The 15,583-nt window shown below is 62.9% G+C and overlaps 1 protein-coding gene across 5 annotated transcripts in view; it reads right to left on the bottom strand.

Annotated features, from left to right (window-relative positions):
• The window catches only part of ARHGAP22 (Rho GTPase activating protein 22), a 166,002-nt gene continuing 150,419 nt past the window's right edge, over positions 1–15,583 (bottom strand). For all 5 annotated transcript variants that reach the window (XM_012651263.1, XM_012651262.1, XM_012651265.1 and 2 more), the window contains 6 exons: positions 10,970–11,177; positions 6,477–6,609; positions 5,697–5,770; positions 4,963–5,084; positions 2,843–3,722; positions 1–275 (listed from right to left, as the gene is read on the bottom strand). In XM_012651263.1, coding sequence (XP_012506717.1) covers positions 47–275; positions 2,843–3,722; positions 4,963–5,084; positions 5,697–5,770; positions 6,477–6,609; positions 10,970–11,177 — 1,646 coding nt within the window. In that variant the 3' untranslated portion in view covers positions 1–46. The remainder of the gene's footprint in view (positions 276–2,842; positions 3,723–4,962; positions 5,085–5,696; positions 5,771–6,476; positions 6,610–10,969; positions 11,178–15,583) is intronic.

Raw genomic sequence — 15,583 nt, 5'->3', positions numbered from 1 at the left:
GGCGGGAGGCCAGCAGACAACACAGAAGGGAGCTCTGCCCTTCCTTTTATTTGGGGGCTCTGGCACCTTTTGCCCCAACAGTCAAGCTTCCCAGGGTGGAAAAAAACTCCTCCATTTCCCTCTGCAGCAGCTGGTTCCTCCGCTCGGCGTCCTCCCGCGCCCGCTCGGAGTTCCGCAGCTTGATCTCCAGCAGGATGTACCTTTTCTTCTCCTGCTCCAGCTCTTCCTCCAAGCAGGACATGCGCTTCCTCAGGTCGGCACTATCTTCCTCGAGTCTTAAAGATCAAGAAGAGACACTCGGTTTTAGGCTCCAGCTCGCTGGGTTTGGCCTTGGCAGAGGCGGCCCTGCTCGCACTCACTGCGGCAGGGGGGGCCGGGCCTCGTGAGCACCCCAGAACGTCACCCACGACAGCCCCAGCAGCTCCCCTCGGCCTGTAATCCAGAAATGCCACCATGGGGATCTCCCTGAGTCCTCACTAAAATAAAGAGCACCCGCTGCCCCGGCGCAGACACCTGTCCTGCTGGAGGGTCACCTGCCAGCTGGCGGGAGCAGCACAGGTCCCGCATGGGGGGCAGGGCTCAAATTGTCCCTTGACCTTTGCCGTCGTGCCCCAGCCTCCCTCCTGGCCCCCCACATGGCCCCTATGCCCAAGCCGGACATGGCAACTGTTTGGGTGGTCACTTCCATGCTCAGTATGTGCAATATATAAAGAACTCTTACAATTTTGTTTTAAGAGACAGGGTCCCGCTCTGTCATCTAGGCTGGATGCAGTGGTGCGATCACAGCTCACTGTAACCTTGAGCCTCACTGTAACCTCGAACTCCTGGACTCAAGCGATCCTCCCTCCTCAGCCTCCTGAGTGGCTGCGACTATAGATGTGCACCACCACACCTGCATAAGTTTTCTACTTTTTGTAGAGATAAGGTCTCAATATGTTGCTGAGGCTGGTCTCAAACTCCTGGCCTCAAGCGATCCTCCTGCGTCAGCCTCCCAAAGTGCTGGGATCACAGGCGTGAGCCACCGTGCCCAGCCCACACCATGTATTTTTTAAAATGTATCTTGTTTATGGTCTCTGTCCCCCTGCTCCCCAAATAAGAATGTGGGCAGAGATTCTGATCACTTTGGGCCACAGCTATGTCCCCAGCATCCAGCACAGTGTCTGGTACTTTACAGACAACAGATTCTCTTTGGGGAATGCACGAAGGAAGACCGACTCCCGATCAGGAAGGGGTTCCGAGTCCGGGTCCGGCAGGGCACTAAGCCAGTCTCATCCCCCGCCCCGCCCCGCCCAGTGACTCCGCATGTGCCCAGAACAGGGGCCATGTTCCCCCAAGGCCTGCTGGCCAGGACGGGCGCTGACCTCCCACCCTCCTTCCTGGGCTCAGAGACCCTCCTCACTCTATACCCTCCCTCCTTCCGACCAGGATGACAGCCCCTCTACAAGGGCTACCGCTGCTGTCCTTTCCTCTGGGAACCTCATCTTCCCTCCAGCCCAGCGAGCAGGAGTTAGTGCGAGTGGTGGAGGTTCCCAGGCACTGTGGAGGTGCCGAGCCCTCCCACCCACTGACCACTTAGTCCTCAGGACAGACGGGGGAGGTCACTGGCCCAGAGGGCCTGTCAGGGATACTCAGCCAATAGCTGGTGGGGCTGGGACAGTCTGAGCAGAGGCCATCACCAAACAGTACTGCGTCCTCCCTGAGGAGCCATGACTCTGAGAAGGTGGAAGGAGCTCATGGTGGCTCTGCAGACGGGAGGGATGCTGGCGCCGCCTGCTGTGGCACAGCCTTCCGCACAGTGAGACGTCCCAGCCCCCGCAGCTTTTGTCTGGGAGCTCATCTCAGGCAGTGATCACCTTCCACTGTGTCTCTGGAGGGTGCCCCGCAGCTACCTCTGCCTGGTAAATTCCAAACCAGGGCCTACATTTGTGGCTCTTCCCAACAATGTCACACCTCGGGTATACTTGTGCTGTTTCCCTTCCCCTCTGCTCAGCTCTGTCCTGTTGGTCCTCCAAGTCTTGGCTCGGGCATTGCCTGCCGTGACCTCCCCCATGGCAGGGGCCTCTGCCCTCAAGGTCCCTCTCCCGTTTCTCCCCCCACCGCCCCCCACCCCAGACTCGGCACCTGCGTGTGCCTGGCACTCCCTGGTGCCCAGGAGGTGGCTGTCAGCAGAGCAAGAGCCCAGGGCTGCCATTCCAGCTCCCGGTGGAAACCCCAGGCTCAGAACGGGCAGCAGGAATGCCTTCCACCCCCACTGCCCCTGCTGGAGAAAGGACACCCTCAAAACCCGCTCGTGTGTGGGCCCTGGGCACACAGGGCAGCCAGCTGCTGGGACCTGGGGCCAGAGAGGCTGAGGGGCGTGAGGCGCTGCCAGGAGCCCAGTGCACTGTCCAGTGCAGTCTGCCCTTGACCCCAGTTGAAGAACCCGGCCCCCTGCAGACGCCCTGGAAGTCCTCACGAGGCTGGGAGGCTGGATAGGGCCCCTTCGTGAGGGAGCCTGCAAGCCGCAGGGTGTGGGCAGGAGGAGGGCTCGCTCAGCACAGAAATTGGGTTCTGATCTCAGAGGGAGTCCTCACTCCCTGCCTGGCCTGGGGCCTGGGAGCACAGCACGCGGGCTATGGGACTCCGTGCTGAGACACACTGCGGCCTGCCTCCATCGGGCCTGGCCCCTCCCGCAAAGGCGGGTGCTCTCCCTCAGCGGGCGTTCCTGGAGCTGCCTGCTCGCCAGGCCTGCCAGCTTCGGAGCCTTCCCAGAGGCAGGAGCGCCGGCCGCCTGCCCAGGCTCACTGCCAGGCCCAGCGGGGCACGGTGCTGCGGCAGGCTGGACCTGCGCGGGGGCCTTTACCTTTTCATGCTCATCTCATACTCAGTCCTCTGCCGGCTCAGCTCCGCCCTGAGCTCCGCGACCAGGCCCTGCAGCGCCTCGCAGCGGCGCGCGCGCTCCCGGCCCGGGCTGCCCGGCTCGCTGGGCTCGCGGCTGCCGCCCGCCTCGTCCGCGCTGGGGCCCCGGCCCGGGGAGCCGCGGTCCTCACTGTCGCTGGGCAGCGGGGACGGCTCGAGGGCCCACTCGGTGTGCAGCGAGCTGCGGGCGGACGAGTCACTGGCGCGGCAGGCCGTGCAGCTGCTGAGCGAGCCCCGCGCCGAGGCCTCGCCCGACGACGCCCCGGACCAGGCGCTGCTGGCCGCGCTGGGGGTGCTGGGCGCCAGGCTGGGCGGCGGCACGTTGTCGTAGGTGGAGAGTCTCTGCGCGGAGTCCGAGTCCCTGAGCCGGTCTCCCGACGAGGCCCGGCGGTGGCCGCGCAGCGAGGACAGCCCGTTCATGAGCCAGTTCCCGCCCGAGGAGGCGATGGGCACCTCCAGGGACGAGCCGCCCCCCTTCGGGCTCCCGGACCGGGACCCCGGCTGCCGGAAGGACGACTTCCAGCCCGGCAGAGTCTGCACCTTCTTCGCAGGGCCGGTGGCTGCGGGGCAGCTGCCGAGCCCCGTGGAGGAGGCCCTGGACAGCCCGGCCACGGCAGCCCCGTCCAGAGACGAGGTCCTGTGCGCGGGCAGAGCGGGGCCGCCGGGCCCTCCCTGGCTGTCCCTCGTGACCTCCTCGGAGCCCCAGCCCACTGTGCACTGCGGGCCCCCACGCGGGGACGCGAGCCCTGGCGGGGCCGTGGCGGTGAAGAGCTGGCTGTGCTTGCGGATGAGGACGGTCATCAGGTGCTGCACGAGTGAGGTGCCTGCGGGGCGAGACAAGGGCCTCGCTGTGAGCGCCCCGGGACGATGCGGAGCTGCAGCTCGGACCGGCTGCCTGGCCCTGCGCCCAGAAGCAGGCGGACCACCACACCCCCAAATCCAGGGGCGGACGGGACAGTGCCCAAGAAGGCGCTTCCCCAGACACACAGCCTCCAGCAGGGAGGAAGCGCTGTGCCTCCAGCGGCACCCCCCAGCTGCTGCCAGGAAGCGGAGGACACCAGTCAAGGCAGGGGGAGGCAGAGCCCCGGGCGGTAAAGGAAGGACCATGGTGCCCACCCAGCTGCCCCCGCCCGGCCTGTTTCCCACAGCCAAACCAAGACCAGAGACTAGGGCAGCCTGCAGGTGGTATCGAAGGCTGAGTGCTTGAGCGGACCCTCCCGCTGAAGCCAACTAGGAATCCTGGAAAAAATCAAGCAAGGATTCGGAGGCCTGAGCACCAAGAGAGGCAGGCGGGAGCCAGCGTGGCTCCTTCTGGCCTTGCCGGCCTGGGGCGGGGACCCAGCGAGGGCAGGCCCCGGTGGGTGGCGCCCTGGGCAAAGGCACCTGGGGGACCAGAGCAGCCTTCCACAGCTGGGAGCACGGGCTCTAACTTCCATGCTGCCTGCACCGTGCCCTCTGGGATGTGTGGCTGACTAGCCTCTGGTGAGTCACCTCACCTCTCCTGGCCTATTTCCTCATCTGTAAAATGGGGGCACGGCCACAGCACGGGCTGGTCGTGAAGGCTGAAATTAGGTGATACACATACGGGCCTCGGTAGCATCATACTGAAAGCAGCTGCTCATGCTGCCGTTGGCTTTTTATCAGTATTTATCATAGAGGAGAAATTCTCCTGGGCTTGCAAAACTCCAACATCCAGGACTCCATGGCGATGACTTAACCATGAAAGTGAAGCAAAAACATGTGTGTGTTCAAGAGCAAGGGCACGGACCCTCCCACCCTCCCCCAGCCTCCCCTGTCCACAGCAACCGCTGGCGGCTCTAATCGCACCCGATGACCTGCTGCTGCCGGTCACAGGGCAAAGTTCCTTTTCCTTTTGTAGCTGGACCCGTGGGGGTGGGGGATGAGGTCTAGAGAGGCTCCTGCCAAGTCCCCAGAGATGGAAACGCCACCTGAGCCACCGCTCCTGCGGGCCTGGCCCTGGGCCGGTTCAGAGGACTTGCCCGGACCAAGATGGGCCCAGACCCCGGCAGCCCCCACAACCCCCAGGCGTGCCTCCCCCATCACCTTCCATGATGGTCACTGGGTCCTCTATCTGTGGTCGTAGAATGTTAGGTCCAAAAACAGTCGCCAAGTTCTGTACGCTCATCTTGTTGACGTTTGAGTGGGACTGAACTTCATCCAGAAACCTGGAAAGGAAGGAAGACGCATTCGGCAAAAAAGCAAATTCTAACGGCCAACCTGCTGGAGCTGCCTGGACCGCATGCCCAGCCTTACTGCCCATGGGCTTCTGGCTGCTGGGCACAGCCTGCCCCCGCCAGGCTCAGATGAGAGCAGAGCTTCCCCTGGGGTCTGAAAGGGCCATCAGAAGCAAAGGCCACTGGGATAAGGCCACGTGGTTTGCGTGGAAGGAGGAAGCATGACTTTCCAGCCTGCAGTGGGGGCAATGCCCTGGAAGGCCCACATGCCAGCACGCCCCCTCCCGGAGCCTAGGATGAGGACCATGAGGGTTGTGGTCAAGGAGCAGAAACCTGGGGGAACTGGATGGCAAGAGGTGCTCAGGAGGGACAGAGGGTATGTCCCTTCTGGAATAATCCACTTGGGACTGTTTAGAACCCCCTGCTTCCGCGGGACCGTAAGGTCCGTGAGCTCAGGGTGTGCTCTTCACACCCCCCACTGGATGCGCACTCGGTGAGGCTGTGCGGGGGGCTCCAGCCGGGCCCCTCTGTTAGTGGGGGCTGTGTGCACGGGGGCGGTGAGCAGGCGCAGGAGGGGTGGTCCCCCGCCCCCATGCCACTTACTTGCAGATATATCTAAGCAGGTTGTAATTGGCCTGAGGAAGGTTGCTCACTTGTTTAGCCAACTCCAGAGTCCCCTTGGGAAGGAAGGAGAAAAACACAGAATTTCAGACACAGCCATGAGGCCACGTGCCCCCCTCTGCCTGGATGGGCCTGGGGGAGGGGTGGGAAGGAGAAGCGGGCGGCCCATGCGCCCAGGCTCGCCCGGCCCAGCAGGCTCCACCCCTGACAGGCTGCGGCCTCTTGGGGGAGCTGACTTGCTTTCAGGGAGCTGGTGTGAGGGGGAGCCTCTGCCGGGCCACAGAGGAATGTCAGGGCCAGCACTCGGCCCACTTATCAAGGCACAAATATTTGCCAGATAACGACCCCTCGTCTCCCCCACAGCCACGGGAAGGCAAACAGTCCGCCCAGCCCCGAGCCGGGGACTGCAGACCAGCCTCTGTCCTGTGGCTGGCTCACACTTTTCTGGGAAGGAGGCGGGACATAAACAGGTAAAAGGTGCCCTAGTTTCTGTGCCCCATGGCAGGCCTGGGGGTCTGAGTCAGGCATGGGGACGGGTGGTGGAGTAGGAGCCCCTGCAGTATGGCAGCCAGGGCTGGGCACCCTGGACCTGTCCCCCAGGAACCAAGCCCAGCACGCGGGGAGGCCCCCCACACAGAGCAGGCCTCTAGCCAGGATCCACGTGCCACGAAAATTCATGGAAAGTCAGAGTTTGTGTCCTGACTCTCTATGCAGCTGCTCAGCCAGCCCACCTCCCAGGATAGGTCCCCAGGAGCCACTGACCTCCCCCTCGTCCTTGGTGAGCAGCTGGGCGCAGCTGAGGAAGTCCTCATACCTGGCGAAGGGGACCACAGGCTCGGGGAGCTCCCGCAGGTAGAGCTTCAGCAGGGAGGCCACCGTGTGCACGTCCGTTGTGCTGGGGGCGGAAGAACGGAGAAGTATGAGGCCTGGGACGCCAGGGAACTACAGGAGTGACCGGCACCTCCACCCCACCCAGCGGCAGACTCTGCTCTCAGGTCCGTGTGTGCACACAGCGGGCTGCATAGGCAGCTGATGGCCCCTGGTCAAGGAAGGCCCGGCTGCTTCCGGGAGCGCTGGCCGGGGCTGCCAGGGCTGCAGAGGGAAGACCGAGGCTCCGTGGCTGGGAGCTCCAGCTCCCGAGTCCCACGTCTCTGTCAGTCTGACAGGGACAGCACCTCTCCACCACGGTGGATGCTCTGGGCCAGGGGATCACGCAGGACCTGTGCAGCTCACAGGGCAGGGCCTGGTGGCAGCGGGCCAGGGAGTCCCCTACCACAGGCCTGTGGCCATCCCAAGGTCCCCTGCAGGGCGATGTGGGAGCTGCCTGCTCCCTGGGGTGGGAACAGCTGTCCTGCAGGCCCCCACTAGGTGCTGCCCCAGCCCCAGCCTGCATCTGCTCTCCCCCTGGGCTCATCCTTGGCTAGAAGTCGGGGAGCTGTGCCAAAGGCACCCACCATGCAAAGCCGCCGGCTCCTTGGCGGAGAGCAGGAGTCCCGGGCACTGGCCATCAGGGGCAGGTCAGAGGTCAAGCCCGTGCTCCAACCCCTACTCCAGTGCCCCATGTGTCCACTCCAGGCCTTGGTCTCCTACTCTGGGAGCTTCCCAGGCTGAAGTGGGACAGCTGTGGATGGTGGGGTCCGGGACCTGGATATGCCCCCCCACCAGGTGTGTCCAGGAAGCAGGGAAGCTGGGCTCTGCGGTTCAGTTCCCATGCTAGATGTACAGGCGTCTCCTCTGCTCGCATCCCAAGCCGTATCTGGGCCCCAGTAGTTCGTCTGTTTGTCTACGGCCCTGGATTTAAACCCTGGACCTGCATGCGCACCCCTCAGTGGAGGAATTCAGGAAAGATGGGCCTGGGGCCAGGACACCTCGCTGTGCCACTGAGGTGTGACGTGGCCCCGGCCGAGTCCCATGCTGGTGCGTCCCTTCTGCCCTGACATTTGGGACTTTGGGGTTTCATATGCCCATGTGTACCCCACATCCACACACCCTGGACCCTTCCCTGACTCAAGCCCACTGGCTCTTGACCCCTGCGTCCCCCAGCCAGGCATGCCCCTGCTCACACCCTCCACTGCCCTCTCCCAGGTCACCTCTGCCCACACCCCTGGGTGCCTACAGCCCCTTCCCACTGGGGCCCCACGGGTTCCACAGCAGCCTCTGCATGAGCCGGAACCAGGAGAGGAGGAGGAGGGACAGGAACCAGGTCATCAGGTTTGCCCTGTAGAGGGACAGGTGGCCAAAGCAGAGAAGTGTGGACAGAGCCAGCTCGTCTCATCTCCCCACTCGTGCAGGTGGGGACGGATGCATTTCTGCCCTGGGCGAGTGGACGCAGAGTGGTCCCTCCACGTGCAGACCTCCCCGCTACATCCCTGCCTGGAGCCTACCCCACAGCCAGGGCCCTGCAGGGTCCTACTGCTCAGCCCTGCCTACCGCCCCCCGCCCCACGCCCTACTGTCTCCACTGTCTCCACTGTCTCCTTCCCAGCTCCTGCAGGGTGCCCGTCCTGAGCGCCCCGCCCCCTCCCCCGCCACACCCGCCATGAATCCAGGCCTCCGCACCCACCAGCACCCCAGGACGATGCTCCACAGCCTGTGGCCCACAGGCGTCCAGCCTGGGTGGATGCTACCATGGGGGGCAGGGCGGGGCGGGGCAGGGCAGCAGCTGGTCAGTGGGTGCGCGGCCTGCCCCGGCCGATTCAGCTGCCCTCCTGTCAGCGAGCGAGGCGCCCAGCTTAGCCGCGGCGCCTCCGTGTGCAGGTCACTCCGCATCGCTCCATTCCCAAGGGCCCCTCTCGCCCCCGCCAACACGGTGTCCCCCCGGAGCATGGCCACAGCCTCCTGCCACCCCCTACCACCTTACTCCCCTAGAACCCGCTGTCCCCTTGGCGGTCTGGCTCTCGCTGCCCGTCACCCGGCCCCCATCCTCTGCCTGGCCCAGGCCCTGCCTCCCGCCTCACTGGCCTCTCAGAGCCAGGAAAACACCGCCCTGGCCTTCTGGAAGAGCCTGGGCCTTCGCACAGCTACCTGAGAGCCTCCCCGCCCCAGCCTGTAGCGCCGTTGAGTCCCTACCGCCAGGCTTGGTCCCGGCTCCCTTAGCATGTCCGCTGCACAGGGCGCCTGCCCTACTCGTCGCCTCCCCAGGGCCTCCTCCCCCAGTGGACAGGAGGTGAGTGAAGTTAAAAAAAAAAAAGGCTCACTGCCAGGAGTCGGTGGAGCGCCGAGCGGCTGGCACAGAGGAGACCCTCCTCGGCGCTCAGCAACAAGCCGAGCGGACAGCCCGGGAGAGCTGCTGAAGCCCAGCCTGGGGCAGCGGCGGGAGGGCCGGGGACAGGACAGCAGGGCCGGGGACAGGACAGCAGGGTCACTGAGGCTTCCAGGCCTGGTGGGGGTCTTTATGGGGGAGGGGCCTAGGACCACGGGCTGGAGGGGATGTTCTTACAGAGGTGAGCAGGGAGGTGAGGAGGGGGCTTCGTGGGGAACGGGGGCCAAGGATGGAAGCCGACACCCCAGCAGGTGGCAGGCTGGAGTCTGGGAGAGAGAGCTCCCTCCTGGGACCCTCTGCAGGGTGGGCACAGCCACAGAGCCAGAGGGGCCGCCATGGACGCGGCAGAAAGCAGGAGAGAAAGTCTCAGGTACCCCAGAGGAGTTTCTAACGGGAGAGGGCACCAAGCCCAGGGCGCCCGTGGGGTGTGAGGGTCACTGCTGAGAAGGTGGGGTGGGGGGACAAGCTTGGAGACGGGCCTCCAGACACAACTCTGGAAGAGTAGGAGTGGCCAGACAGGAAGGCAGACAGGAGAAGGTGCGTCCAGGAGGCAGGGGCAGCCTGCCCCCCACCGCTAAGAGGCCAGGAGTCGGGTCTGCAAGCTGGGGTACGGAACACTCTGTGGGGCCCAGCAGGCGGGCAGGGCAGGGAGGGCAGCCAGGCTGAGCACACCGAGAACGCACCTCGGCACAGCGGTGTGTCAGGGTGGAGACACAGCCTGGGGGGTGAGCCTCGGCCAGCCTGCGGCCACCGCAGAGAACTCCACTGGAGCTTAAGCAGGGCAGTGGCGAGGTCTGATCTGTGTTTGCAGACATCCTTCACGTAGCATCAGGCACTAGGGCAGTGCATCTGATCCTGGAGAGCTTCTAAAAGTCCCTGTTCCCAGGCCCTGCCCATGTGGCATTATTTGAAGCAATTTCTAACCCTAACTTACTTGAGGCTACACAGGCACAGGAAGGAAGAGACCTGGCTGGCAGAGGGTCAGAATGGACCACAAGCTCACTGAGAGTCAGCACTGGGATGGAGCTTCAGGAGGCTGTAGCTGAAGGGACCCTAAGCCCTCCCGGGGCTCCACATCTAAGGAAAGGACTGACCAACTCCTGTGGCTGTGGTGCAGCTGGGGAGGAGCTGGAGGGACTGGGGGCGGTTCTGCCCGGGAAGCCCTGGCTGCCTGTGCGTGCTGGCCGCCTGTCCTGGGGCACAAGCGGGCCTCATCTGTGAGGGCAGATCTGAGAAGAAAGGACAGAAGCTCCACGGAGGCTAGAGTTGGCTCAATGCAGAATGAACTTTCTATGGAAAATGGCCCCCTAATGGGTGGGGTTCTGGCAGGGAGAAGAGAGCCTCTTAACAGCCCTGGGGTGGGGGTGAGCCATGACTCCCCTACTTGCAGCTCCTGGGCTATGAGTACAGCTGACTCCACCCAGGCAGGACTCCAAGGCCTGGGTAAGTCCCTTATGACGGATTAGGAGGCTAACGGCCCCAGGACAGGTGGAGGAGATTTGCTCTCCTGTCCCTGAAACCTGAGGGGGTGGCGAGCTGCTGCACCATCTTGTCACCGACAGAGCCTGGGGAGAGTCACCCAAGGAGGCAGAGCCTAAACACAGACCTCACAGGAGGCTGGAGTCCTGGATACAGCCGCACCTGAACTACGCCAGCACAGCAGCTGGCAGGGCCCTTGCCTCTGTCAGGTCAGGGTGATGAGCATGTGCGTGGAAGCTGCCAGAACGGATGTGAGCGGGCCGGGTTTGTGGCAGGCATCCACCCTGAGAGGAGACCCAGGGCTGCCAAGGTGAGTTTGTGCCCTATACTCTGCCCACCGGGAGGGCTGGGTGAGCACCTGTGCGCCAACGTGGGCAGCCATCCCACCCACCGTCCTGTTGCTCAGCTTCCTGGGTGCGGGTCCACCCCACCCACTGGAGCTGGAGCTCTGGGCAAGAGCCCTGCAGGGGGAACGGACAGGGGCCCCATCCATAGCCCCCTTCCCCGAAGCTCACCTGTCAAACAGTGGCTTTTCTCCACAGTCAAAGGAGTCCTGCAGGTCCCTCACCAGGTTGGCCTGGCCTGGCATGCGGAAGAGCCCCTCCTCGGTGAGCCCGCGCTCCCGGATGAAGTCCACACACTGCTCCACCAGCAGCGGGGCCAGGCGGGGGCCATACTTCCGCTCATGGTGGACTGTGTCCTCCAGGCGCTGCCCAAAGATCCCTGGGCACAGAGAGGAGCTGGTCACACCCTCGGCCCCCCAGCCCTGTGTGGGGCAGAGGGCACCGGGACAATGGAGGCAGTGCTGCTGTCAGGGCCTGAGGAAGCCAGCTATACACTGGGAAGGTGCACCAGGAGGCCGGGCCCGGCCCCGTGGACAGAGAGCAGGAGAGAGCAGGGGGCACGTGGCCTGGCCTGACCTCAGCTCGTCCCAGCCAGGAGCACGCGGCCTGCAGGGCACAGGCATCACGATGCGCAGGGCACAGGCATCACGATGTCGTCCATCAGTTTTGCAGACACTCCAAGTGGGAAACCATCGACGCCCACGGGTGGCAGAGGAACGGTACCTGTGCTCTGCTCCTGCCGCAGAGCACTGTGCTCACGAGAACGGGTGAGGCCCGGCTCGCAGGACAGACAGACGGCACGGTCACGTGAAAAACACAGCCACGACTCAGCATGGCCGATCGTTAGGGAAAGCTGAGGTACCACCCCACACCCACTCGGACGGCCACCGTGTGGAAAAACAGCGAATAAGGAGGGGTGGCGAGCACAGGGAGAAGACGGAACCCTCGCGCGCTGGCGGAGTGTGAAACGGTGCAGCTGCGGCGGAAACGGTAGAGCAGGTCCTCGAAAATCTACAGAGAGAATCACCACATAATCCAGTAATCCTGCTTCCGGGTCTAGACCCAAAAGAAGTGAAAGCAGGGTCTCGAGGCGACACGCGCACACCGTGTTCACTGCAGCACTGCTCACGATGCCACGACACGGATGCACGGCGGAGCTGCGGCGTACACACACGACGGGACGTGGCCCAGCCTGAAAAGGAAGGAAACCCCGACACCTGCGACAACATGGACGAGCCCTGAGAACATTACGTGAGTAAACCATTCACAGACGGACGAGCGCCGTGCGAGTCCCCTTAGAGAGGAACCTGGAATGATGGAGTTCGGCAAGACAGAGGGGAACGGCACCCGCCGGGGCTGGCTGGGGCAGGAGGCGGGAGTTAGGATCTCACGGGCTCGGAGTTGCAGCTGAGATGAGATGAGAAGGGCTCTGGAGGGGGATGGTGCTGGTGGTTGTGTGACAATCTGAATGACCTTCGTGCTACTGAATCGCATATTTGACAATGGTGAAGACAGTCAGTTTTATGTTAGGTGTATTTTATGAACATTAACAAAAATTGAAAAACAAAAACATAATCGGAAGCAAAAGAAACCAGACCCCGGAGCACACACGGCGCGACACCATTTACGTGAAGTTAAGAAGCAGGCCGAACTAATCTGCGCCGTCAGGCCCGGACACGGCCACCTTGGTGGGTCTGTGGCCAGAAGGGGCCCGGGGGCGTCTGGGGCGCCAGCAACGCTGTCTCCAGACACCGCTGACCCAGGCACATCCACCGCGCTCACACTTACCACTTGCACACTTTTCTGCAGCGTGCTACACTTCAGTAACATTTGCAAAAAAAAAACGAAGAAAGAAAGAAAGAAAAGAAATCAGAGAGAGAAGGATCCAAAGCCCTCGACACAGGACAAGACGGCAGATGAGGGACAGAGGGAGGGAGGAAGAAGGCAGATTCCACCATGCAGGGGCTGCTTTAAAACAAGACCCATCAGTCCCTGACGCGGTGCCTGGCACAGGGCTGGACGCGGCGAAGGCTCCTCCCCTCCCCAAGACAAAATGTATAGAACTTGGGGGATGCAGACTCCTCCCTCCAAGAAAACACACCCACGTGGGCTGTGCCTGGAGGATGCCATCAATGCTTCAGGGAGAAGTGTGTGTGCACGTGTGTGGGGGGGGCTTGTGTGTGTGCACGGGCATGCACATGTCGGGTGTATGTGAGTGTGAGGACAGTGTGCTGAAGTGGCTAACGTGTGGCTAACACATGCTGCTCCGGTGCCAGGCGCTGTTCTGAGCACACTACACACAGCCCCATATTTAATCCTACACAGCTCGCTACCTTAGGGACTAGTACTTTCATCATCATCCTCATCTTGACTTCTCAGATGAGCGCGCTGAGAGGCAGAGGGGTTTAAGAACATGCCCAAGCTCTCCCAGCACGTGGCAGGGTCAAGGCTCAAACCCCGGCAGTCTGGCTCCAGGTGTGGAGAATGTCCTAGGCCACAGTGCCACTTGCCCCCAACGCCGGTGTGCAAACACCTAAGTGAGGCATCTGCCGCCCAGCCCTGCTTCCCTGTTGCTCCCCAGCAGTTCCCAGGACGTGGGGTATTTGGGCCACAGGCAGAGGCACAGAGGCTGCAGCACTGACAAGGAGAGAAGGCGCCGCCCCTGCCCACGGGGTGGGGCCCAACAGGTCAGTCAACAGCCTTGAGCACAGTACGGGGGCTGATGCCACTGCAAGACGGGCCTGCTGGTCGCCCAGGTTATCTCTGAGAAGAAGCGCGTCATCCAGAGGCCCTAGGGCCACCACTCACTGCGTCCTAGCCTTTCCACCTGGTCTGGGGACACGGAGCTCCTGCTCCCTCTCACCTCGCTCAGGGCTCAGCAACCCACTCCCAACAACAGGCCACATGGGTCCGTCCACAGATGGGCCTGTTTAGCTTGTAGGACGTTTGGAACATTTTTATAAATTAGTTATTTAAAAACAAGAGACTTCATACAAAATCTGGATTCCCAGCTTCTCTTGAAAAGCCCGCAGATACGGCACCAGGCCTGAGTTCCCAGACAGCAATGCTGGCGGAGCTCGGTGGCCTCCGTGCCCCATGAGAGCACACACAGTGCCACTCTCCGCAGTGCCCACCATTCCCGTCGCCTCCCACCTGGTGCACACTCCACCCACAGGGCTTGGCCAGGTGTTCATTCCCCTCTTCTGCTCTCACCTCTGGGGCACAGCCTTCCCCCCAAGGACACTGGGGTCAGGATAAGCGAGAAGGGGTCCTGACCCACAGAAGGTAGACATAGGAAGCCACACCTGTCATGACGTGGGGCATCCACTAGGACCTCAGATGAGCAGGCAGAGGACATGGGGCACGGGGAAGTGCCCATGGGCAGAGGGTCCCAGGCAGGGAGGGGCCTGCTTCCTGCCTCCCTCTGTACTCACACACGCGCGCACACATGCACGCACACACGCACACGCCTTCCCTGCAGCTGCACCCACTGCCTGGGTGTCAGGACTGCACCTGCGTCCGTGCTGCCAGGCCCTCGCGTGGGCCTCTTCCTCCCCCCAGTCTGTGCAGATTTGCCACTAGCCCTTGGAAACAGCTCAGGCATCTCTCCTACACGAGCTGTCCCGGTTCTCCTCCCAGCATCCTCTCCTCTGTCACGGCCCTGCTGCCGTCCTCACAGACGGTTTCAGGAAGCTCCCCTGCTGGGTCCCTTGAGTGCCCAGGGTCAGCTCCCTCTCTCCAGTGCCGAGCCCATGCTGGAATGGAGGGGGACACACCGTCCAGGGCCACGTCCCATCCCTAGTCACTGCGCTCAGCTCCAGCTCTTAGGGGACTGAAGGCCACAGCTGGGGAAGAGACACCAAGGAAAAGAATTGCCGGTTCTCTCCAGAGACCCACAAAGCGTGGGAATGCCACCCAGCCTCCTCTTGGCTCCAGCCCTTCCTGCTCTCCCACCTCCTGTCCCCAGGACACCGGCCAGCCATCTGTCCATCCATCCTGTACTGTGCAGCACCCCGCCTGGGTCCCAGAGAGCTTTAGAGCTGCCCCGAGGGCTGTAAACACAGAAACCACCCCGGGGGCTCCCCTGCCAGAACCTCTGCTGCCTGCCTCAGGATAAAGCCGAAATTGGCAGCAAGGCCCAGCCCCACCTCCCTCCACCAGCTGTAGGTGCAGAGCCTGGGCCAGCCTGGCTGTCACACCGCACCCGGCCCGCAGCTCCCAACCCGAACACAACCACTGCCTCCCCCAGGAAGCCTTCCTGACCACTCTCCCTGCCGTCAGCACGGGGCTGTGAGAGCCAGGGAAGGGAGACCACAGGGCCCTGGGCACTTACAAAGAGGGGAGATTTCAGGGAGAAGGTAATGTTGGAACCAAGGTCTAAAAGTGAGCAGGAGGTGGCCAGGGTGGGGGGCGGGGCTGAGGAAGTGTGGTTGGGGGCACGGCAGCACCCTGCCCTGGAAAGGCCCAGGGGCGTGCTGAGCACTGACCCATATGTCCCTCAGGCGCCCAGAGGCCCTCCAAGTGCCAAGCTTCTGCCTGGCATGGGGGTTGGGCTAGGTGGGGGTGGGGATGCAGGCAGGCAGGGGGCGTTCAAGGCCAAGAGCCGTGGTGAGTCTGCACCAGCACGTCCCGGCTAAACCACTGAAGAGTAGAGTGGCCCCTTTCCTGCGCCTTAGTCTCTCCATCTAGAAAATGGGATGATCACACCTGTCTTTAGGGGCTGCTATGAAGACCACCAGAGTACCAAGAGGCCCTGCCCCCTGGCACTGCCAGGCTCCAGGACAC

Source organism: Propithecus coquereli, unplaced genomic scaffold, assembly GCF_000956105.1.
Source record: "Propithecus coquereli isolate 6110/MARCELLA unplaced genomic scaffold, Pcoq_1.0 Scaffold351, whole genome shotgun sequence".
Lineage (NCBI taxonomy): Eukaryota > Metazoa > Chordata > Mammalia > Primates > Indriidae > Propithecus > Propithecus coquereli.
This window is presented reverse-complemented; position numbering and strand designations above follow the sequence as displayed.